Consider the following 22,509-nt stretch of genomic DNA (forward strand, 5'->3'; position numbering starts at 1 on the left):
CGTGCTTGTGTGGCTGTGTGTGTGCCAACGGCATCCAACTGCACTCGCTGGCGGAGTACGGAGCAATGCAATGGAGCTGAGAGCCAAGCACGGTGGAACGGGTATTTTTTCAGAAAGGAAATGTAGCCAAAAAATATGGTTTGGGCAATGTCAACAATTTCTGACAAGAGATCTAAAGAAAAGGTACTCCATGTTGGTTCTAGCAAATGATCTTCACCTGCTTGACTTCTCTCCCACTGTGCGCTCTCCTGGTTTTACAAGGCCTGTGTCTTATCGCTTCCATCTACATACCTGCGATTTTTGCACTGATTCACACACTCTCTCATTCTACTCTCTTGCAGTCTCTCTCTCTAACTCTTTTACTCTCAAGCTGCACGCATTTAAAAAAAAAAAAGAAGTACACATTACACACATACAAATATTGGCCATTTACAGTTAGAGGCCGCTCTCTGTGATGTGGCTGCTGCAGCTACCGATTTTATTGGCATTTTTTCTCTCGCTGCAGTTTTATTACAAGTTGCTTTTCCGCCGGCCAAAATAAAAACCTGCATTTTGTTTTCATTGAGTTATTTCCTAACTCTGTTCCCACAGTTCACAAGGTGACGCAGATCCTGATCATGTGGGGGCGTCCATCTCCCATACAGTACACCAAACGCCCCCTGAAAAGAACGTGAGATTATTGGTACATATAATTAATATACATATGCAATTGCATTTTGATTGAGGTATTTTTATAATCATTATCTTGGCCCGCCGTCGCCAAGGGGGCGTTGACAGCGTCGCGGCCCTCTCCGTAGGGGGGAATCGATGGACTGGAGGGGACACACTCGGGCTTTTGTTTCAAATCAAGTTTCGTCGCGCATGACTTTATATCTGCTTCGTTTTCATCATCGTCTCTGTGTTTTCGTCTTTGGCGACGAGTTCAAAGGCCCAATTAACCAAATAAATGCATAAAACCAGAAAAAGTCATTGCAGTCCGTCTTGAAGCGGGGTGTGGTGGGGTGGTGCTAATACCCGGTACTTGCGGTATACAAGGGTATGCATATGTACAATGTACATACATATGTATGTATTTGTGCAAACATAACTCTTCGGAGTATAAAAGAGATAGAAAGAAATTTCCATCGAGTCTACATTACAAAAGTTTATTTCTCTATTTTAGGGGGTATGCAACAGTCGAGTACTGATTATATACAGATCATTTTATTTTTGTGGCAAAATGTCATTAAATGGTATTGTAAATATTTGTGTGCAGCGATCAAATGGCAGCCGAAAGCCAGTTACCAGCAATTCTTTCGGGCCTGGCTGGTAGAAACGTGCTGGTATTTTTCAATACCGACGCAATCATTGAAATTGTGAGCTTGAAGCCTGCCGCCTGCCTGCCTGACTGGCTTGGGTGGAGGGGAGTGGCAGATACAAAAAGCCCAGTCTCATCAGCTTTACGTGCCGATGCTCGAGCGGAGGGGCAGTCACGTTTTCGATTCACGCTTAATTCCAAATGCACGGCTCTTATCATACGGAAAACGAGTGAGACGAGAGGCACCCTGTGCTGCAAAACGATCTCTTGGGGGCGCATTAGCATTGCTTTAGCATTATCAGTACCCACCACCCTGAACGCCCCTTACTCACACATGTAAACACATACGTACATATGTACATACATATGGGCACATCACATTTCGAGTAATTCAATTATTTTGTATATTATTTTCAATGTGCAACAAAAGCGACAACAACGACACATAGATAGCCAGCCTGGAACACTGGCACCGACTGGCACTGGCAATTACACTAGTCAACAGCCGGAAAAAAACGTTAAAAACAGACCCACTTTATCTGATTGACTTGGGGCTCCAAAAATATTTATTCAATGTTAATTTTTGTTAATGGTACGATTTTAAAATCAATTTAATTTGAATGAAAAATTTGATTTGATGCTAGCATAAAAAGTCTGATTTTGTTAGCAAGTGTAATTCTGCTTCGTCGCCGCCCGCCCATTGAAAGAGTGGGATGGCGAAACTTCCGCTTTGCGGTGGAGCAACGGACAAGGGAAGGTTGTAGAGAAAAGTGCGGCGAAAGTTTATAATCTAAGTATCAAGAAAGTTGTTTTATGTTTTTTCCAGAATAAAAGCAAAAATATTTACGAAAGATCTTCAAAATAAACAAAAAAAAGACAGAAAAGTTAAAATTCAAACAGAAAAAATTTCAAATTACGCAATTATGGCGCCACAATGATTGAACTGGGTGGCAACACACACCCAACAGCTGTTGGATTAATCGATTAGTTTTAGTGCTGTGAAGTGGAAGCCCTGCTATATTGTACAGCACTGGTTTTGGAGTAACCAAATATTTTCGCTATAGTTTTTTTTTAATAATTTCGTGTGTGAAAAAGGAATAATATTGATTTTTTATTGCATTTAATGCATCTGCAGACTGGGCGATCTCACAACCCCCATAAAACGTGCACACCCCCCGTAGCAAGACGAAAAGTCGTGGAAAAGTTTTGTTTACCTTTTTTCGATATCTATCTATCCCAGAGTTCTGCCCCCACACCTGTGTTGGTGTCAACGCGTGCGAGTGTGCGTGCGTGCAAGTGTTGTGTGTGCAAAAATGCATCCGAAAATCGAATAGATGTCCCGCAGCAAGGTTTATGCTTTCATTATAAAATTGTGAAAAAGCCAGGCACATGGAAAATGTGCCCGATGCCAGCTGCAGCGCCTCTTCCCTGAAACTCCAACGGCAGCAAAGTAAGTGACAATAGGACCCTGCACCCCGGACAGACCACCATTCGCCACATTGTGCGCCACAATCTGCGTTTTCATTTTTTTTTTTGCCGACCTGATAACCGTTTAGTGTGCTTCGATTACGCTGCTAACGTATTGGTTTTCCAATTAGTTTTGTTTTACTTTGCTTTGCTTAGTCGGTGAAGCGGGCGAGGGGAAGGTTTAGGTCGGGCGCTTTAACCCATTGGTGGCAGGTGGTTCGCATTTCGCTTTTGTTTTCATTCGTACAGAATGTATGTCATGACGAGGGGGACATTTGACCAGAGGTTATTTTTAAATCAGAATAAAACTCTAGATTGAAAATGTGTGCATTATTTGCAAACATTCCTTTACTCTTTTGACAAATTCCTTTGGTTCAAATCAGCTGTTTTGGTCTTGCACGGTCTGGCAACCTTTTGGCATTGGAAAATTACGATGCGAATTTCGACCGTTAAATGTACATACAGCTGCAATCAATTAACTTCGTTATTTATAAGTTGATAACACCCATTCGAAAACAAGAACTAAATATAGTGGAGAGATTGCGATAATAACCAGACACTGAATCACTGACACAGCTGAGATCTAGATCAAACATTGGGGAGGAGGCTACACATCAAATATAATAATCTTTCTGGCTTCCATACCCACCTCCGTCTATGGCCAGACGGCACACTGTCATTTTCTTTTTCTTAACCTCTTTGCTGTTGGCAATCTGTGGGCAAACATCTATTGACATATTTATCGAACTCCTTCCCAAAATGTTGTCTGCCAGATCTAACGCTCTTTTGATTTATGCTTCTAATAAAAATTCAATAGACTTGCAATTTGTCGTGTTGCGCCGCAACCCAACCACTCAAGGCACATTGGCACAGACTGCACACATATTAAGTTGAAAATGTTAACGATTCCAAAACAAAAGTTAGAGCTGCCCACTTTTGGGGCCTTCACGTACCACTGTGCGAGTACGCGAGTACGCGAGAGGGCCCATCAAAAGCCGCGACGAACGCAAAAATATGCGAAACTTCAGCACAACGGAAAAGTGTTTTATGTGTTACGCGGACTCTGGTCTCGGGCACCATCCTCTGGCTCGCTCCACTAGTTGTTAGTGTGGTGGTTCGTATTGGGTTGGTCTATGGTCTATGCTGTATGGTCCCTGCCATACATTACAATGAAGTATGTGCGCCTGGATGAATGGGCCAAGCGGCGGCCACTACTCCTGGGTTCCGGGTTCGGGTCTGGGTCTGCCACTGCCACTGACTCTGGCGACCTTTCTACACAGCCATAGAGACGCAAGGGAGAGAGAGAGGGGAGAACAGGATGGCAGGAGACAGACACTCGTCCACTTGGGTCAGATGGTGGGTCACATGTGTGTGTGTGTGGCACCCAAGTGGGAGGGAGGGAGGCATGAACAGCAGCTGAAGGCGGCTAATTATGACCCGCACGTTTTTGTCGAAAACAAACAGTCACAGTGGGTTAAGAGTGGGAGGGGGGATATGGTGTGCCGGACACGGGCATAAAGGCCGGACAAGTGTTTAGGCTACATTTTCAAATGTTTCCGGCGCGCACTTTACGTTTCGTGTCTGTTGTCGCCTTTCAGCCTTGAGGAGAGTCTATATTTGGCAACGCATGTAAGCCCTCTGCCCCATCCACCCTGCACCCCTCTCAGTGGCAGCCCCGCCATTACTCTGTTTTGTTTGTTTGTTTGTTGCACTTTTATTGCGTTTTGGCTGGGGCCCGGGCGCTGCCTGCCTGCCTGACTGCCTGCCTGTGCTAAGTAGTCCTCTTACGTAGTCGCAAGTCCTTCGTACCAGCCATAAACATGTCGTCTTTCGCTTGATTTAGCGCCAGTTGCACCACCCCACACCCTACCTCATTGTTGGCCAACAAAATGGTTTGTGTGTGTGTGTGTGTGTGTGTGTGTGTGTCTAAGCCACTGACCGCTCAACATTTGCCAGGACTCGACTGGCCCTGGGAAAGTGCAACAATGGCCAACTCTTGGCCACGCCGCCTGTCGTCCGTCATATTTGGGGGCTCTCGGCACCCCATGCTCCCCACGCTCCCGCATGTTTCGCATGTCGATTTCTAATGCCATATTTCTTCAGTTTTCGATCCCCCAAACCGATCCCTTTGACTGGCGAGTCATAAATCTTGTTTGCGGCTATGAAGTTTCAGTTTCCATTGAATCTGCATACAATGGAGCCACATCCGGGAGGGGGGCTTGTCAGCTTTTGGGGTCAGCGACTACCACTGGACAGCAGAAAATTACAGCCAGCCGAAAATCGCATTTTAAGCTTTTGTTTCTTCTGCTTTCAGCTCAAATCAAAGCCAAAAATGTCCTAATCAGATCACAGAGCAGCAGCGGCAAGCTAAGCAGAAATGAGGCTGAAACCACAACAACAACAACAGCAGCAGCAGCAGGAACAGCAACCACAAAAAAAGCCACCACGAGGACTCTCAAGATCGGGGCCATGCAACAGAAGCAGCTGCAGCCACCAAATGGAGTCAACACCAGCAACATCATCCTGCTGCGGGGCACGCGCAATGAGAACGGCCAGATCATTATCCAGAACAAACAGGACATTCTCACACTGCTCAACGAGCAGCAGCAGCAGCAGCAGGAGAAGGCCGCCCAGGCATCCACAGCCATTACACTCAATCAATTGCCAACGACCACCACAGTGGCTCGCAAGACGATTGTACAGAGCTCGGGCAGCACCACCAGCACCAGCTCCACCATATCCATTGTAGCCAGCAGCAGCAGCAGCAGCGGCGGCTGTGGTGGCAAGGATACCGTCAGCAACACGATCCTGCTGCAGACGCCCATCAATGCCAGTCAGCTGGAGAGCGTGCTGAAGGCCCAGGAGCGGACGAAGCAGGTGAACGGCAACCAGACCAAGCTCATAGAGAGGCCCTTCCTGCTGAAGCATGTAAGTAGAGATCACTTTGCACGCAGTGTTAAGATCTGTGACACTCATTGACTTTGACTTTACCTTCCCCCCACTGCGTAGGCCACGCGGAGCCTCAGCTCGGAGAGCAACTGCGACAGCAAATCACCGTTCGTGCTGCAGACGCTCAAGCGACTGGAGAAATCGCAATCCATTCTGGTCATACGCAACTCCACATCGGGCAGCACTTCCTCCATGGCCGTTTCACCGCCTGTGAATGTTGCGGCCTCCACAGCAACGAATGTTTTGAGTGTGACACGCACTTCGAAGGCCGCCAAGGGCATGGCTGGAGCGCTGCAAAAGCTCAAGGCGGCAGCAGCAGCGGGTGCAGGAGCAGGAGCAGCACCGACAACATCAACGACAGGCACAACCATACTGAGGCTAGGCAAAAGTGCCAACACATTGGCCATTAACGGTGCTGGGGGCAGCAAGCTGGAGGCCGCAGCAACAACCACAACGTCAACAGCAAATAAATTGTCCAGCACGGTGACATCGGAGCAGCAGCAGCAGCAGCAGCAACAATCGACAACAACGCAAACGAATGTGCCACTTGGGAACGGTAAGTCTCTGGGATTTGCCAAGCGTTTCCTCAATGAATTTCAAATGCGGTGCATAAATTTGTTAGGGAGGATGTCCAGTAGGTGTGGCCAGGGTCAGAGATGCAGGTGCAGGTGCAGGTGCATTTGCATCCCAGGCCCTGCAAAGCGAAATCCTGACGCAGTCTCTTTTGGGAAGATATCCACGCTTTTGTTTGGACAAAAATTCAAGCAGGCCATTCCTTAGTGGCCTGCGATATTTCGTGTGGGTTTAAAGGGTCCGGCGAAAATTTCGCTGATTCGCTCGCTCTCCGCCGTACGTGGCATGCCTAACAATTATTCAATTAAATCGTGAAACGTCTTCAGCGACCCTCAGGGCCGGACTGCACTCAGCTGTGAATGGGCGATGCTCATTGCCCATTGATTTTCACACCCGTCATCAGCTCTCCAGCTCTAGCCCCAACAGACAGAATGATTTTCAGGGGTTTTCCCCCGAGTTTGTTTCGTTTCTGGCCAGGGCAAAACAAACATCGAACAACAAATTCCCCATTCCCCACTCTCCCTGCCTGCTGTCCAGTGTTCATTAGCGATGTGTGCGCTGAGTAACAAGTTACAAGCAAGTTTCGCAAGCATCCTCCTGGTCAGCGTGTGGAGGAGGGGGGGAAGGGCTTCACTGAAAAATACATACATATATCCAAGAAGGAACAAATCAATTCGCTTGAGCGTAAAGTGCTTAAGACCCTCTCAATGACTGCCAACTTGGTAGCAATTGAAAGTTTCTTTTTTGGCTTAACTTTAGAAATTAAGAAATTGTTATTTGTACAAATTTGTTTTTCTCTTTTGTTTGTTCATTCTGATCGGCGCCTCTGTGGTATGCTGTCTATCGATTGCTTTGTTGTGACAATCGATCTGTACATCGATCTGTTATTGCATCCGTGGCTAGGATAATCTATTTTAATGGCTCCTGAATTCACATCCTAGCTAGCATCAGCCTTCCGCTGGCCCTGCCCACGCATTTTGGCAGCGCCTAACAAATGCTCAGAGCGATTCTTCTTCGTAAAGAGATCCCCTGCGCCGATTAGCCAAGTGACAACTTGACAACGCCAGCCAGCCAGCCAGCCAGCCAGCTAGCCAGCCATCGCCTGGGGGCCATTGAGCAAATGTGCTGATGTCCACAGAAATCCAGTAGTTGGCCCGGCTTGAGGAGGAGTAGCAGAAGTTTGATTATTGCACTCGATACATGAGTGTCCGCCATTTGTGCTGACGGGGTTCGAATACACAGAAGTAGCACCAGAAGCAGCCAAAACGAAGAAGTGGCCAAGTGGCGTAAGTGATTTTTAAACCAGATTCAAGGCGTCAGAGTCTCTTGCCCTCTGTGTGTGGGGGTGTTGGATTTGTCGTCGTCGTCATATTGCAAAGCTCAAGTATTGCTGATGTTTCAATTGCACGAGAGACCCCCAGACGGGGGTATCCCCAATCTCCCCACTCTCTATCTTCCTCCGCTCTCACATATGTACATATGTGGTATGTTGAATGCAGACATTTGAAAGATCCTTATCTGATTTGCCCGTTAAACAAATCCAAAAGCAAAGCACACAAAAAATCTAAAGGGAAGGAGAGAGGGAAGGAAAACTCTGGCCCCGCTAGCATTTTATTGATAAAACTTTTGCCAGCTCTGAATTTAAAATATTTTAATTTAGTTTGGCTTTAGTTTTTCGCTATATCATGGCCATTAGCTAAAAGGCGGCCAACCTTCAAAAAAAAAAAATATATACAAAAAGAAAATTTAAAAAAAAAGCCACGAAATTTGCCTTTAGGTGAGTTATTCTCTATCACTATAATGTTTTTTTGATTTCTTTTTGAAAGGAAAGAAAATTAAACAAATTACCCCCCACATAGACACACACACACACATACACATGGGTGGGATCTGTGAGATACTTTTGCATGCAAGTCCCGTCCGTCATGTGTTGAGTCCAAATCGCTTGAGGGAAACAACAACTCGACTTAAGGATACCAATTGATGCAGATTGCAATGGTTTATAGTGTGGAGAAATTGTATAATTTTTTATGAGAAAAGTTTCTGTTAAAAATCGTAAAGTACACGTAAACAGTTATGTTGTGAAATGTGGCAGATCGGTAGATAATTTATGTTGTAAAATGTGGCAGATCGGTAGATAATGGGCGTAGTAAAAGAGCCACTAAGAACAGAGCCTTTGCTCCTGCTCATACTGGCAAGGGTAATAAAAGTAATAAATCTGCAATAGCTAGCTAGTTTCCTTTAGATTAATCCCAGAAGATCGTATATTAATAACAGGATAGCATAGAATGAAATAAAATTCTGGAAAGAGGAGAAATTTGGAAATCCACAGATGCTTCTCTATAACTTAACCTTCTTTACAAATCCAATCTAGTGTGTACTACCCTTCCATTCCACGTTCTACTGGGTAAAACAACGCAAAAAAAAATAAACTGTATAAAAAGCCGTTACAATTTGTTCACTTCTTTTTGTGCACTTTTCTTCGAAAATCCTTTCGGTCCCGGGCCCGGACCAGAGCCCCAAGCCCAAGCCCATGCCATGTGCCTTGTGTGCTTCATTATCATTATTTGGCCTGCACCTCTGCACCTCTGCTCCGCTTCTATCTCTCACTCCCTTTGGCTATCTCTCTTTCTCCATCTGGCTCCACCTTCTCCACTGTCTCTCCCTCTATCTGCTGCGCGTCTATCTCTTTCCTTGAGCACATAATTGCCAAGAGAAATAAAAAAGTTTGCGCTTTGTTTTGCACAAAACTTTTGCATTTCCGTTGTTATGAAACTTGAGCGCGCGTCCAAAGCGTATATAAAAAGAGAAGCCAACAGAAAAAAAGCAAGTGATTGCAAGAGAGTGAGTAAAAAAAAAAACGTGTACAAAAAGTGGCAAAAATAAATCTTTTCGTGTGAGTTAAATTGCAAAATATGATGGCCGGCGCCTGGCACCACTTCACACACACACACACAGCCATGATAGAAGGGATGGAAGGGTGGAGGTAGTTGGTCCTGTAGGTGGCTAATTAGATAACACTGTGCCTAATTTGACGCTGCCACGCCTACTGCAATACTGCCTTTCTTTTCGCTTGTTTTCAACTTTGCCAGAACACGCCCATGCCCACTCCCACTCCCACTCCCACTTTTCGTTTGATTATTGTGTCAAAGTTCTGTGTGTCTGCCTGTGTGTGCTTTTATTTCTTTTGTTTCCCCCTTCAGTTTTAGGCCGTATTTGCCATGGCCCTGATTTGCTTTGGACATTTGTGCCGCACAAAGATCATTTTTCACTGGTTTTATCACTCTAATCACACATCATATAATGTCTAATTTGTGTGCATAATTGTCACTTTAGAGCGTGTCAGCATTAGTTAGGGGGCATCAGTTTCATCCAGCACACATACGGAGCAGATAATAATGTTGGCTTGCAATCACCAGATTTGCTTTACAATTTAAAGATCAACGATTGTCCGCTGAACCTATTGGATTTGGATTATTGCAGAAATTAGGAATTTAGAATATAGAAACATGTTCAAATGGTATTATATTGAATGATGGCATGCCAAACTTGACGTTGGGACAACGATTATATCTTCAAGATAAATTGATTAAACTGTGGTACGTGTGGAATTCATAGCTGCCTCAATGCTAGAGAAATAGATTAAAAAAATCGTATACCCATTCAGGGTTAATTCTTTAAAATTGTAAGAAATAAATTGAGTTTTCTAATGATTTTTGAATGCTCCTAAATGTAATTTATTTGTTCATGAAGTTCTTTCATTTAGTACTCTCTGTAGTTAAGGTACTCCAATGAGCCATTAATTGTGTACTTTAGAATCCTTTTGTAATACACACTGAACTGAGCAGCATACTCGCCGTTCTCGATGGGAAAACGAGTGCGAAGTTTATTCACATCACTCACAAAGTTCATGATCTCCACCGTGCTATTTTCCTAATAGAAAATAAAATACTGAAACCATATCAGAAATGATGAGTATATGTGCATGTACAGGCTACTCACACGGAAGGGACACTTCATGGGGCTTTTCAGATAAGGATTGATATAGTAAAAGGCCAAGCTAAAGAGCATGCCGTTGGGGCTGTTCTTATTCTTTACGCTGTCAAAGAATTCGCATACATTCAGAGTGATGTTATATAGAAAAGGACGCCAGCCATTGGCTCGCTTGAAAAGCTCCAGCCGAATCTGAGGGAAGAGCAAAGCAAACGCATGTCGTTGCCGTTATTTCTTTTCTCAATAATCTCACCATTAGCTGACTTCCCGCTGTTTTTTTAATGCGATACCCAATGTTAATCGAGTTCTGTTTCCGATTGATGGCCTTTATTTTGCACATAAAAAACTCATTGTCCTTATCGAAGGTAACACAATTGAGGGTCTTGAACTTGGCCTCCACCTGGAGGGAGCCCAGCACAAATATTCCGAGGATCAGTGCGACAAACATGTCATTTGAACGGACAATTTCAAACTGAAGAAGACTCTGACTACGCTTTTAAGCGCATATTACGGCTGTGTGAATAGCCATGACAGTACACATGGGTACGCCGTTTAATTGACATTATTAGAATATTGAAAAAGGTTTAAGCGGTTTAAAGGTTTACTGCAGCCCAAAAGGCAGTGTTAAGGCAAGTCAAAGGGTTCACATTTTGTGGGAAAACTCTTCAATGACTTCGGGATGGGTTCAAGAAAATATATTCGAAAAATGTTAATCGATGATGTCATGCCTTATCAATTTTCTCTAGCAATGTATACTTAAACTGTCCACTCAACCGAAACTGCATTAAATAATTTTTTTTGTTTATCTGTGGTATATGGAATATGAGAATTGTTTGCCATATTTACTCAATTGAATCGGTTTTAACTGCTCAATAGATCCGTTTTTTAAATGTTTCAATCTTGTGTTTCCAGTTACACGTCGGGTGTTCATTTGTGCTACTAATGTAATGTAAAGTTTCTACATTGATTTACAAAATACTCAAAGTATTAAATGTTTAAATTTTAGACAACAAAAAACTCTCCTTTAATATAGCCAACTTTTCCCAATAGAATTTTGACATCAATAACCCAAATATTTGCCTGATATGAATTTCCTAATGAAATATATAGTTATTATATAAAATATATTTAATTATTTAGCAAATCTCGTGTGTCGCGCACATGTTGCAAGTGCAACCGTGTGCGCGTTGCATAGTTGCACGTTGGCGTTACGCTTCATTTTTGATTAAAAATTCCAGCGGAACTCCTCTGGTATGGAATCCTCCTCATTCTCTGTCTTCGGGCTATGGGGCTTGAAAAGGTGTCCAAAAGGCTTTCCAGGCACGTGCAAATTGTGCGCTCTCCTCTCCTTTCTCTTCCCATTTTTTTCTGCTGTTTGTTATTGTTCTTGTTTTGGGGTAGGACCAAGTGTAGCCGACGAGCCTCGAAAGTTTTAGGCGCTCGTCGTTGGTGGTAGGGTAGGGTAGGGGGGTTGGGGGATAATGATCTATTGCGCAGGTCTCTAACAGTCGGGGCACCAACCCCTAAAATATGTTGTGCAATAGAAATGCCACTGATGTGTGTGTGTGTGTGTGTGTGTGTGTGTGTGTGTGCGTGTAGGTGCTGTTGTCGACCAACCCACACACAGTTGTTGGTCCTCGCAAAACCCATGGAAAGAGAAATTAGGCTAATACCGATAGTTGATGGCCTAAATGTGTGTGATTAAGGAATGTTTATGCCACAGTTGCATTCAAAATAATTGTGGAATGTAGCTATTGGTACTATGATATGATTGCTGCTACAGTTTATGATAATTTCTAATTATTTGCTGGACATTCAAGAGTTAAGGTATCTATCTAAGCACTTTGATTGGAGTTCCGTTGAATCTGCTAGCCGGGAAAAGGAACAGAGAGCTAAGTAAATACATAACTAGAATGATAGAATGGTAAGGATGCTACTATTTTGTCCGCAGCTGTACGATGTACATTCTACATCAAACCAATTGGAGAGAAACAACCCACTCAACTATTGAAACCTCCTACACTATCCCCAGCCCCAGCCCCAGCCCCAGCCCCGGCCCCTTTCCCAGTTCTCTCACAGAGTCACTGCCAAAACAACACCCCCACCCACATCCACACCCACACCCACATCCTTTTCTCATACATATATGTATATCCATCATCTCGGCACAGAAACCATGCTCCATCTCTATCGCTCTCTTGGAGGCGCCAGGGCACAGCCAACCGACGAATCCTGGCGCTCGGCTTGTCCCGTTAGCCGACGGCAGGCAACTCGCGAGCCGAATGGCCTTGTGTGGCGTGCTGGGTTCCGTTATTTCCGTTTCAGCTTTCAGTTCTCAGACCTTGGCCAAGCGCATCGCACGTGGGTCGTCGCCGCTCTCAAACATTTCGCTCTCCGTACGGGGGCTATCATTACGTTACGTGTTACGTATTATCGCGTACTTCCACTACGTGGAGGAGGTCAGAGCGCGTGAGGATGTTCAGCGATAAGCCAATATTTGGCCATCAGCATTAACGTACTCCCTTCGGCCAGAGCTCTGTCGGTGGCCACCGCACGGGCAGGAGCAACAAGGTTCCACATGTCCACTTGGATGATGGTTTCACTCACATCCCTCAATCTTCCAATTTGCCTCAATTTGTTTATGTAATTTGCTTACACTTCGCCTCTGTTTGTTTGTTGATTTATTTGTCGTTGTCGTTGTCGTTTTCGATGTTGTGTCCATGTTAATGTGATTAAATTTAATTGGTGTACTTAAGATCTCTGTCTGGACTCTATAGCTACTATATTCAATATCCTATATATCCATTATATATGTGTATATGTGTGTGTTCTTATGTGCTATGTGCTGTTCATTTATGTAGTGTTTATATTGATGTTGTAGCTAAATAATCATATTGATCCCATTGATGTGACTCTGTTTCTTGCTTGGAAGTTTAAGATTCCGGAGATTAAGATTTTTAGAATTTATGAATTTCCCCATAATTGTGACTCACGGAAATTCTTGTACATTGTTTATGGACACGAGACCAGGGCTTATCTTGGTCTAGTTTTTGTACCCCTGACAATCTGTCAGTTGATAACTCGACGGGACAAATATCGTGCACAGAACCATCTACTTCGAGGCTTGGGCAACCCGTTTGAGGTTGAGCCTTAGTTCAAGGTTCAACAAACAAATGTAATACGAAAACAATATAGAAATAGCTAAACCAAACAATTTAAGTTGAAAATAATAAATATTTAACCATTAGCTGTTGTCCAGGAAATTTTGTGAGTTTTTCAGTGTGTCTAGATTTTATGTTGACACACGACTCGACACTGGAGACTGGAGATTCGTGATTCGAGATTCGAGATGGGGATATGGGGTAGGAAGGTAGATTGAGATGTCAAGATAAAAAGCGGTCGGACCTTATCAGCGTCACGGAGTGACATTATCAACCCCGAACTAAGCCTAAAATCTACTCCCACCTAATATATACGCCAGGAAAATTTATTCTTATTCAACTTACAAATTTAACGTACAAAAATTGTAGAATAATCTTGAAGAGGGTCTCGGACACTTAGTCAACCCTCGGATTCGCAAGCGAAAAGACCCTCAAAGCGCCAGCCAAAAAAAATAAAGAACAGTAAGCCATAAATGAAAGAGATTCGGATAACGAATCTGCGTGTGAGAATTCAGTGTGAATTGAATAATCAGTGTGCGAACAGTGAACAATAAATTGGAGAGTCTTGAGGATCGTTCGAGATACCCCGTAAATCTATGGCCGGTTATCGCTCGTTGCCGCTGGCACCCGTCTCGGCCAGCAGTATGGCGGCAGCGGCCGCCGTTCCGGCCCAAAATGTGGGTCATGCGGGACCCACGATGGCCTATGCCCACCACCAGTCGATGACGGCCATGTCGAATAACGGTATTATCTATCAGTCGGCGGTGCACGCCTCCATACACAGCCTACCGAGCCAGCATCGCTCATCCACCACGCATCATCACATTCTAGCCACGGCCACCGCCACAGCAACGGCCGCAGCAGCAGCAGCGGCAGCCACAGCCGCCGCAGCAATGGTCACCATGCCGGCGGCAGCGGCAGCAGCCGCAGGAGTACCACAGCAACACGGAACCTATGGACACCAGCAACAGCAGCAGCCACACCACCCACAACAACAGCAGCAGCAACAGCATCTTTCCCAGCAATCTCATCAGCAGCAGCAACAGCAACAACAACTGATGGCCCATCAGCAACATTCTGCCCAGCAGCAGCAGCAGCAACAGCAACATCACCATTTACAGCAATCCCATCAACAGCAGCAGCATCAGCAGCAGCAACTCCATCAGCAGCAGCAGCAGCTCTCTGCCGTGCACCACCACCATCATCACCACCACCAACAGCTGTCGCTGCACCAGAACCACTTGTACTTCAGCGGTGCGAGTCTGGGCCACCATCAACACCATCGACAGATCTTCAGTCACCTGCAGAGCGCCCTAATGCCGCTCAGTGTCAGTAAGTATGCCAAGACCTCTGTGCGCGTGCTGGCACCTCCATTGAAAGGCTGACAAAAAGGGAGCTTCAAAAACAAGTTTGTAACGAAAATTATGCCTTTGGTGACTATTCAAATTGGAATGAACAAAAGAGCGAGAGCGAGAGATTACTTTTAGATCTGATTGTTAAGATGGAATACAAAAAAAAGAGTTTGCTTCACCAATTTGAATAGTCACTGATTTGTTCTGTTTTTTGGTGTCGCATGCTCGTGTCTATAATCATGTCTCATTTGTTACTATGGATGTTGTGCTCTATATACCTTACTCTACATATGTATGAAAATTGATTTATGGGATTAAGCAACGGATAAAGATACAAATATGGGGTTTTAGGGTATCAATCTTACAAAATGAAATCTACATATAAATATTCAACTAGCTTAAGAAACATTGATGTGTGTTTCCGATCTGTTCTTGGTGTCATTGATGTTTTTATGCAATTATTGGTGTCGCATGTTCTATCCATAATCCATAATTTCAATTGCTATTATCGATGTTGTGTTTCATGTAAAGGATTTGTTCATCTATGTAGTTTCACTTACTCTTTTTGGATAATTTCATTTACTATAATTTATTTGGAAAAATATTTTCGTATGTTAGGATCACTTCAAGCAAGCGAAAGTGTATCAATTTCTATGTTTAAAATGTCTTTTAAAGAATCTCCAGTGTCTCTCTTGTTTAAGTCCTGAGAGTAGCCCAGTAAAATATTCGATTTACGCTCAAGTGAAACCCCCTCGTATTGCGAAACATATCCCAGCGAAAGGGGAACCGAACGAAACCAAACCGTGAACAGTTTTTGCATTTTCTAAGCATTTCATTAAATTTTATTTCATATCTTCCTGGGCAATAATTCGCACGCCATTCCAGAGACGCGTGCACGGTGCACAGGATTGTTGGAGTGGCGTCCGAGGAGCGTCGCGCATATGTTGACAGTCGTTTATTGTCTCTCATACACACAAACGCACACAAACGAACACATGTGGGGATATACAGTTACAGTTACAGGTTACCTATAACGAGGCTCTCGCACACGCCTAAAACCAAAACTACAGACAATTGAAACAAAAGGCCCGCCACTGAAGAGGCCACCAAGAGGGGGAAAGACCCCTCTCTTGAGTGCGTGTGTGTGTGTGTGTGTGGGGGGGGGCAACAACAATGCAAAATATGCCCAACATTTGGCTTTTCTTTTAACCATTTCCATTTGGAATTCTCCTTTTGTGTTGGCTTAGTTTTTTGTCACCTTCTCTCTGTTCTGTTTCTGGTTCTGTTTCTGCCCCTGTCCTGTTTCTTCCTTGTCTTTTGTTGCACATTGTGAAATATGTCAGCAATTGTTGCAACGTTTGCGCTGCTTCTATCTGTTGTTGTTTTTGTTGCTGCTGTTGTGGCAGGCCTTTGTCACATTAGATTTTGTTGCTGCCCGGCGGCCGCTTAACTTTATTATTTTAACTTAACGGCATTTTAAGTGTTTTTTATCCCCCCTTTGCGAGAACAATGGCTCCGCTGGGCGTGGGTGTGTACCTTAGCAAGTAAACATTTCACACACTCCGAGACACACACACTCAAAATCAGGGGCTTTCTTTTAGCCTCGTTTATGAGCAGCTTCATTATGCGCTGGATTCCCTTTTTTTTTTTTTTTTTCGTAGCATACTTTCTGGGGTCGCTGTATGTGGGGGGAAAAAACAACTCAATGAAAAAACCCAACAAGTGTGGGAGTGGGTATTGTGTGTGTTATTGTGGCGGAATGTTTTTGTTGCTGTTGCTGTTCCACTCAATTGGATAGTCCCAGAGAGAGGTTGGTTCATTGTCTTCTTGGGGAGTTTAACTTGAATATTCCTTAAAGAATTGCCTTAAAATTATATTCAAAACGAAAAGAAGGATTAAGGATTGATTTGTGGGACAGATGGTAAAGAAATTTGTCTGGATTGCTTTATTTTTATTTAGTGTTTCAACCACATTTGAAGATTGATTATTCTACATTTTGATGCTTCGTATGTGATGAAATCTTTTAAATCCTTCAAAAAATTCCATTAGAAATAATTCCAGCTGGACTTTAATGATGCCAAAAATGTGGCCAAGAATCTCTCTGACATCTTTGGCTAATATATATGCATAGGCCAAGTTGAGTGTGAAAAAGTCATAAAAAAAAGTGCTCCTGCTTCTGCTCCAGAGGGATGGCAGAGGGGAAGGAGTTTGCAAGTTGACAAAATTTTTAATAAGCCACTTGCCTGTCCGCCTTTTGCATGCCAAAAGGAAGCCAGAAGTTGGCAGCTGTCAGGACTCGCACACACACACACACACACAGACAGACAGACAGACAGAGGAGGACATTTTCATGGTGTGTGTCCTACGTCCGGTATCCCGGGGCGCAATAAAAAATTCAAAACTCTCCGCTTACATTCGGATTTGGTCAGAAGATCACGTACTCAATAAATATTGCTCAAGCTTCCCCCAACTGCGCTCCCATACACAGTTGGCTACACTTTGTCCTTTGGCCTGGCCTAATGTCCTGGCCTTTATAGGTTTCTCTCTCTTTAATTTCGCCGGCAGCTGGTGGGCGTTCTTTTTACTATTTCCCCCTTTTTTTGTGGTTGGGTGTTTGGGGTGCTTGGGTTGGGTTCCTTTTGCTTTTGATGTGCGCCTATTAATTTCGAGTTTGTTTCGTTTTCAGCGGCAGCAATTCAATTAGTTCTATCCCTGGCAGAGGTCCTGGCCTGATCCGTCACGTAATATATTTGCTCATATTACTAAAAGCCACATAAATCGTGCCAAGGGCTTTTGTAGATATAGAAAGAGCGAGCGAGAGAGCCACTTGAAGGGGAATACCTTCTCGTAAGGACTTTAAACTGCAGCAAGCAGGGTGTGAGCCTTGTTTTAGCCTGATCGATGGCCAAACGTTGACAAAATGCATTCAGCATTTAGCAGCGGCAGGTGGGGGGGGCAGCAGCAGCAGCAGACTTTTTGGGCCAGCTTACAAGGGAGGCCCGAGACCCTTGTCCGTCCTCATGGCCGGAAAAGTGGAAAAGTGTTTGCCAACGCTGAAATTCCAAGCAATTAAATCACTTTGATGCTAATTTGGATTAATATGTTGTTGTTGCCTGCCTGCCTGCCTGCCTGATGCTGGTCTTGTGCGTATCCTATCCATGGCAATTTGTTGCCTCTGCCAGGTACTATCCGGAACCCTCCATTCCCTTCACTACCCTTTGCATTGTGTGCTTTTCGATTAGAGGCCAAATAGATTTATTGAACAATGCAATCCAACGTTGTGGCATGATGTGGCTGCCCTACGTTGCATGCTGCCGGCTGCCTGCTGCCTGGTGCGTTATTTATTTGGCTTATCGCTCCAAAGGTTGCAAGCCCGAAATGGGTCTGAATGAGGCTTCGGAATGAGGCGAGAGGATGCATTGTGGAGGATGCATTGCCGAAAATTGTTCTACATTTTGTCGTTTGTTTTTGGTTAGACAAACAGTTTTTGCACACCCGTCTCTCCCACTCGGTGTCTCTATTTGGCTTACAAACCATATTAATTTTGTTAGATAAATATTAGTTTTCCAGTTGATCGAGGCGGAGTGGCATGGGCAGGGGCAGTGACAGTGGCAGTGGCAGCAACGGCGACCGAGACCGGACCGTGTGCCCATTTTATGTATTTTTAATGAACCATTGCCCGGACATTACCTGGTGTGTATGGTGTATCCATGTGTTTTTAGGGTGCCTGGCATTGCCAATTTCATGGCACTTTAAATGTTTAATTTACAATTTATGTAAAAACAAAATACGGAAAATAATCCACATAGAAAGCAGGGCTTTATTTTTTTTTTATTTTGCTGTGTCCAACCTGGAGGGAAACGTATGTGTATCATGATAAATACCCAGCATTAAAATAAATTACAGCTCCTGGCCTCTAGCTCTCTCCAAACCCTCTGTCCATTCCTCCCATACGGGGAGGCAGGGATATACATACATATATAGAAAAAAGTATTTTTAATATACTCAAACGAAAAAGAAGTAACAATTTTGGGGAAACTTATACAAACATTGCATGCAAACGGAATGGCAAAAAAAACATGGAAGGAAACGGAAAAAAATATATGATATGAAGAGCCCCAATATTAATATAATTTGCAGGCAGCTTAACTGGTTACTCCCTATCCCGAAACCTCAGAGCAGAGCCCTTAGCGTTAAGAGAGGAAAGACATATGGATGTACATATGTAGGGGAGGGGCGGCACCTTTCTATTTCGCTGTCGTTGTTCTACCACCAAAGTGCATTAAATTCATTCTTTTCATGGCACATGCCAAGGCACTGTAGTGCCCAAAAAAAGGCGATTTACAAACGAACTATAGTCGAAGCCAGACATTCTCTAACAAGTTAAATCTGAATACGAATTTGCACACATTCTACTAGGTAAATCGGTAGCAATTCGTTCAATGGGAATTGCATACAAATTGCTTCAATTCATAATCTTTTTTCTATAGTATTTTCTTTTATATTTACATTTATTAATTTACAACCAATGGACGCATTCATTCGATCATTTCTGTGGCAGGTTGCGTACATTCAGGGGAACTTGCTTACTGTTGTATTACTTTTGGGACTTTCATACCACAAACGGAGAGGCGGACTTGGCTCAAGGATACTATTTATTTATCGCGACTTTTACTTTCATAGAGTATCCATAGCTTTGAGGAAATGCAAACGAAAGGTAATGAAATCCGCACGTAATTGCATTGCCCGTAGACACAAAAGACGATGACAATGTGAGCCACCTTAAGTCGCCCCACTGTTCAGCACCGTTCCGCCTCCCCTTTGTGGTGCTGACACTCGCCCGAGTCATAACTTGTAAATAATTTATAACATTTTTGCCAACTTTTCTTTGGCTTTGGTTTTGTTTTTTCTCTTTCGTATTTTCTGTTTCTGTTTAGATTTCATTCATTAATAGGACTTTCATGACTGGCAGAGCCCTGTCCCTACCTGTCTCTGTCTCTGCTCCCTCTCTCTCTCTGTGGCTTGGTTTTGTTGCATTTTTATGTTAATCGCTGTTTGTGCTCAGTTCTGTGTGTTTCTGTTTCTGCTTCTAGCACCTCCCTCTCTCTCTCTCTTTCTGCCTTCTCCTCTCTGTTTGAGCTTTCACATTTGTTTGTTTCCTTGTGACTTGTGTGCAAATATTCTTCATTTAAGCTCAAAATTGCATTCTCCCTTCTGTTTTGGGGCTAATTATTACCTTTTCCTGCCCCGTTACGCCCCGACATGCATATTTGCTGTTATGTGTCTTTTAATTGCTGTTCTTTGCCGAGCGGCATTGGCGGAATATGCAAAACCAGATGAGAAATGTTTCCTTGTAATGCCATTGACGATGGCCTGGTGTGGTCTGGTGGGGAGTGGGGAGTGCAATAGAAGCGGCAGAATGGGTAAACACACACAGAGAGTCAGAGAGAGAGAGAGAGGGAGGGAGAAATGAGTGACTTTTGCCTTTGCCAAAATGTGATTTTTATCAACCGCAACGTTTTCTCTATGCTGTTTGTGTGAGTGTGAGAGTGAGAGAGAGAGGAAGAGAACAGACGGGCGCGTGTGTTTGCTTACGTTATAAATCATCCGCACATCTGTCATTTATGGAGAGTAAAGCAGAAAGTAGAGAGAGAGAACAGAGGGAAGCTTTTATCTAGTCTTCAGGGGCGTGTATTCGTAGAGGGTCCGTCGCGTCTCAATAAACTACTTTCAGTTGATGTGCCAAGCAGATACTTCTCCTTCTTACAGCCCCTTAAGATGTCTTAAGATTCAAAGAACTTAAAAATACATTTTTTTAGACAATTTTGAATGTGGGAGATGGTATTTATCCCTCTTTAGATATCGAAATTAACTTATGCCGTCTTCAAACCTCTCTCTCTTAATATTTCAATGTGTCATGTCCACCCTGCTTCCGCTCTTTTACTCCCCGCTCCTTTCTGCGCTGCGCTGTATTCTCTTACACATAAACACATATTTGTATTTATTATCTAAAAAAACTTTTCCTTCTCAGAATTTCCTTTTTATATTTGTTTTAACTATGACGTCTTTTGTGGCCTTCTTTCTTACACGCTCCCACCCTCTCCTTTTATCTGTGCTTTGCTTTTGCATTCTTGTTCCATGTGTCGGCGACGTCATCATACATTATCTTCACAAAACCCACTGGAAATATATTTATGTATATTCGAGTTTCTTTTGGGCCATCCATTCCCCCACATTCGTTTGTACTCGTGCGAGATAAAGAATTGCGTAGAGAACTCTTCTATATATTGTAGTTTTGTCTCTGTCTCTGGTTGCTGTTTTTGGGCCGTTTCGCAGACACTTTTAATGGCTTTTAATTGTGGCAAGAGCTAGAGATACATGTAGAGAGAGTCAGTACGGACTCTAAACAAAAGTAATTTCACACTCGCTGACTTTTCGGCGACGGCGACCAAAGTGCAAAAACAATTTTTCTTTTGTATGTTTTATAGGAGCCAAAGAGCCCCCTTCCCTACCCCACCTCTTTAGCAATGTACCTCGATGGGTGGCCCCGTTCCTGTGGCCATTTTTTGGTGAGATATTTATTAGCCACAATTTGGCAGGCAGCAAAAATTGGCAGGACTCACTCGCTCCACCTTCCCCGTCCACCTGGCTAGGCCTATACACGAAATCATAAAACGAAAATTTATTATTTATGTCAACTCTTTTGTGCTATTTGCCGTGTCAATTTGAAACTGTCCAGGAGCAGGTTGGGTACGAGGACGAGGACATGGGCGAGGCCATCGTCCAGCTCTCCCCAGAGTCCGCCTGCTGCTTATTCTTCCTCCCAGCCACCGCCCTCTTAAATTCTCCGCCAAATTATGAGAAAATCTGATGTACCAAAGCGCATTTGTCACAATTAAGCGTTGTATAAAATTATGAGATGGGATCTGGGACTGGGGCTGGGGACTGGAGCTGGGGTCTCTCTTACTCCTTCACTGTTAAAGTTTTTTTCAGTACTTAAAATAATACAAAAACCAAATGGTGGTAGCAGCCTTTCATACTCTTTCGACCTATCTGTTCCTATAAAAGCTGAAGGTTAAGTATAGCAAAAAGACTGACGATATGGATCTGCCGATTCATTCGGTATGTTTATTTATTTTCTCTTTGCCTCGGCAAACATCTCATGCAATGAATACTATACCTTGTTAGGGTATTACAAAGGGAAATCAAAAGAGACAGAGTCCCTGCCACGTTGACGTCGCCATCGACATAGTCGACATGGGACCGACACTCTCTCTCCAGGCTCTGTCGCCGTCTGCCTCTCTCTCACCTGAACACTGAACACTGAACGCTGGCTGTGGTTTCGATGTTACGGTTTGTCTTCTCTTCTTTTTGGCACTGCTCTGGCCGCACCCCTCCCGCAGGGCAGTCTATTATGATGGCGGGGCAACCGTCAGTTTTTGAAGCTTTTTTCCATGAAATATGCAAAGAGCAGTTAAAAAAACTTTTTATTTGTATTAATCAAACAGAGTTATTCCTTACCTCTCGCCCCGACTCTCTCCCGCGATCTCTCGCTTTTTGGAAACAATGGCAGCAACTGCATTATAAATAGGTGCAAAGGGTAGACAGTCGGAGGGAGAGACTGTGAGGGGATGGATGGGATGACTGTGATTGTTTCGACATTTTTGACAATTATCGCTTGAGCATTTTTCAAAGGAGTACACGCGAAAGTGGGCTG

At 43.8% G+C, this 22,509-nt stretch overlaps 2 protein-coding genes across 15 annotated transcripts in view; one reads left to right on the top strand and one right to left on the bottom strand.

Annotated features, from left to right (window-relative positions):
* The first annotated feature begins 2,331 nt into the window (after window positions 1–2,331).
* LOC111080506 (calmodulin-binding transcription activator 1) overlaps window positions 2,332–22,509 on the top strand; it is a 36,959-nt gene continuing 16,781 nt past the window's right edge. For 5 of the 9 annotated variants that reach the window (XM_022376151.2, XM_022376155.2, XM_022376153.2 and 2 more), the window contains exons 1-3: window positions 2,332–2,747; window positions 5,079–5,692; window positions 5,774–6,269. In XM_022376151.2, the coding sequence (XP_022231843.2) occupies window positions 2,687–2,747; window positions 5,079–5,692; window positions 5,774–6,269 (1,171 nt within the window). In that variant the 5' untranslated portion in view covers window positions 2,332–2,686. Of the gene's footprint in view, window positions 2,748–5,078; window positions 5,693–5,773; window positions 6,270–13,863; window positions 14,773–22,509 lie in introns of those variants that run through there. The other 4 variants (XM_022376150.2, XM_041592788.1, XM_022376158.2 and 1 more) reach the window with 4 other exon arrangements.
* LOC111080509 lies at window positions 10,011–11,321 on the bottom strand. 6 transcript variants are annotated; one of them, XM_022376164.2, is made up of 4 exons: window positions 11,126–11,318; window positions 10,533–10,679; window positions 10,289–10,471; window positions 10,011–10,219 (listed from the first exon to the last, which is right to left on the bottom strand). In XM_022376164.2, the coding sequence occupies exons 2-4, from the start codon at window positions 10,617–10,619 to the stop codon at window positions 10,049–10,051; spliced, it is 441 nt and encodes a 146-aa protein (XP_022231856.1). In that variant the 5' UTR covers window positions 10,620–10,679; window positions 11,126–11,318; the 3' UTR covers window positions 10,011–10,048. The 6 variants fall into 6 exon arrangements, with proteins under 6 accessions (XP_022231856.1, XP_041448725.1, XP_041448724.1 ...); XM_041592791.1 differs by having other exon boundaries at window positions 10,533–10,792; XM_041592790.1 differs by having other exon boundaries at window positions 10,533–11,085; window positions 11,146–11,317.

This window comes from Drosophila obscura, unplaced genomic scaffold (assembly GCF_018151105.1).
Source record: "Drosophila obscura isolate BZ-5 IFL unplaced genomic scaffold, ASM1815110v1 contig_186, whole genome shotgun sequence".
NCBI classification, from domain to species: Eukaryota; Metazoa; Arthropoda; class Insecta; order Diptera; family Drosophilidae; genus Drosophila; species Drosophila obscura.

What these genes read in the sequence shown, in the direction of transcription:
- LOC111080509 (XM_041592791.1), bottom strand. Translation starts at nt 10,727, where the DNA reads ATGTTTGTCGCACTGATCCTCGGAATATTTGTGCTGGGCTCCCTCCAG. An exon ending in CAGCGGGAAGTCAGCTAATG is followed by an intron (nt 10,472 to 10,532) that starts GTGAGATTATTG and finishes CTCTTCCCTCAG; the next exon opens with ATTCGGCTGGAGCTTTTCAA. An exon ending in CCATGAAGTGTCCCTTCCGT is followed by an intron (nt 10,220 to 10,288) that starts GTGAGTAGCCTG and finishes ATTTTCTATTAG; the next exon opens with GAAAATAGCACGGTGGAGAT.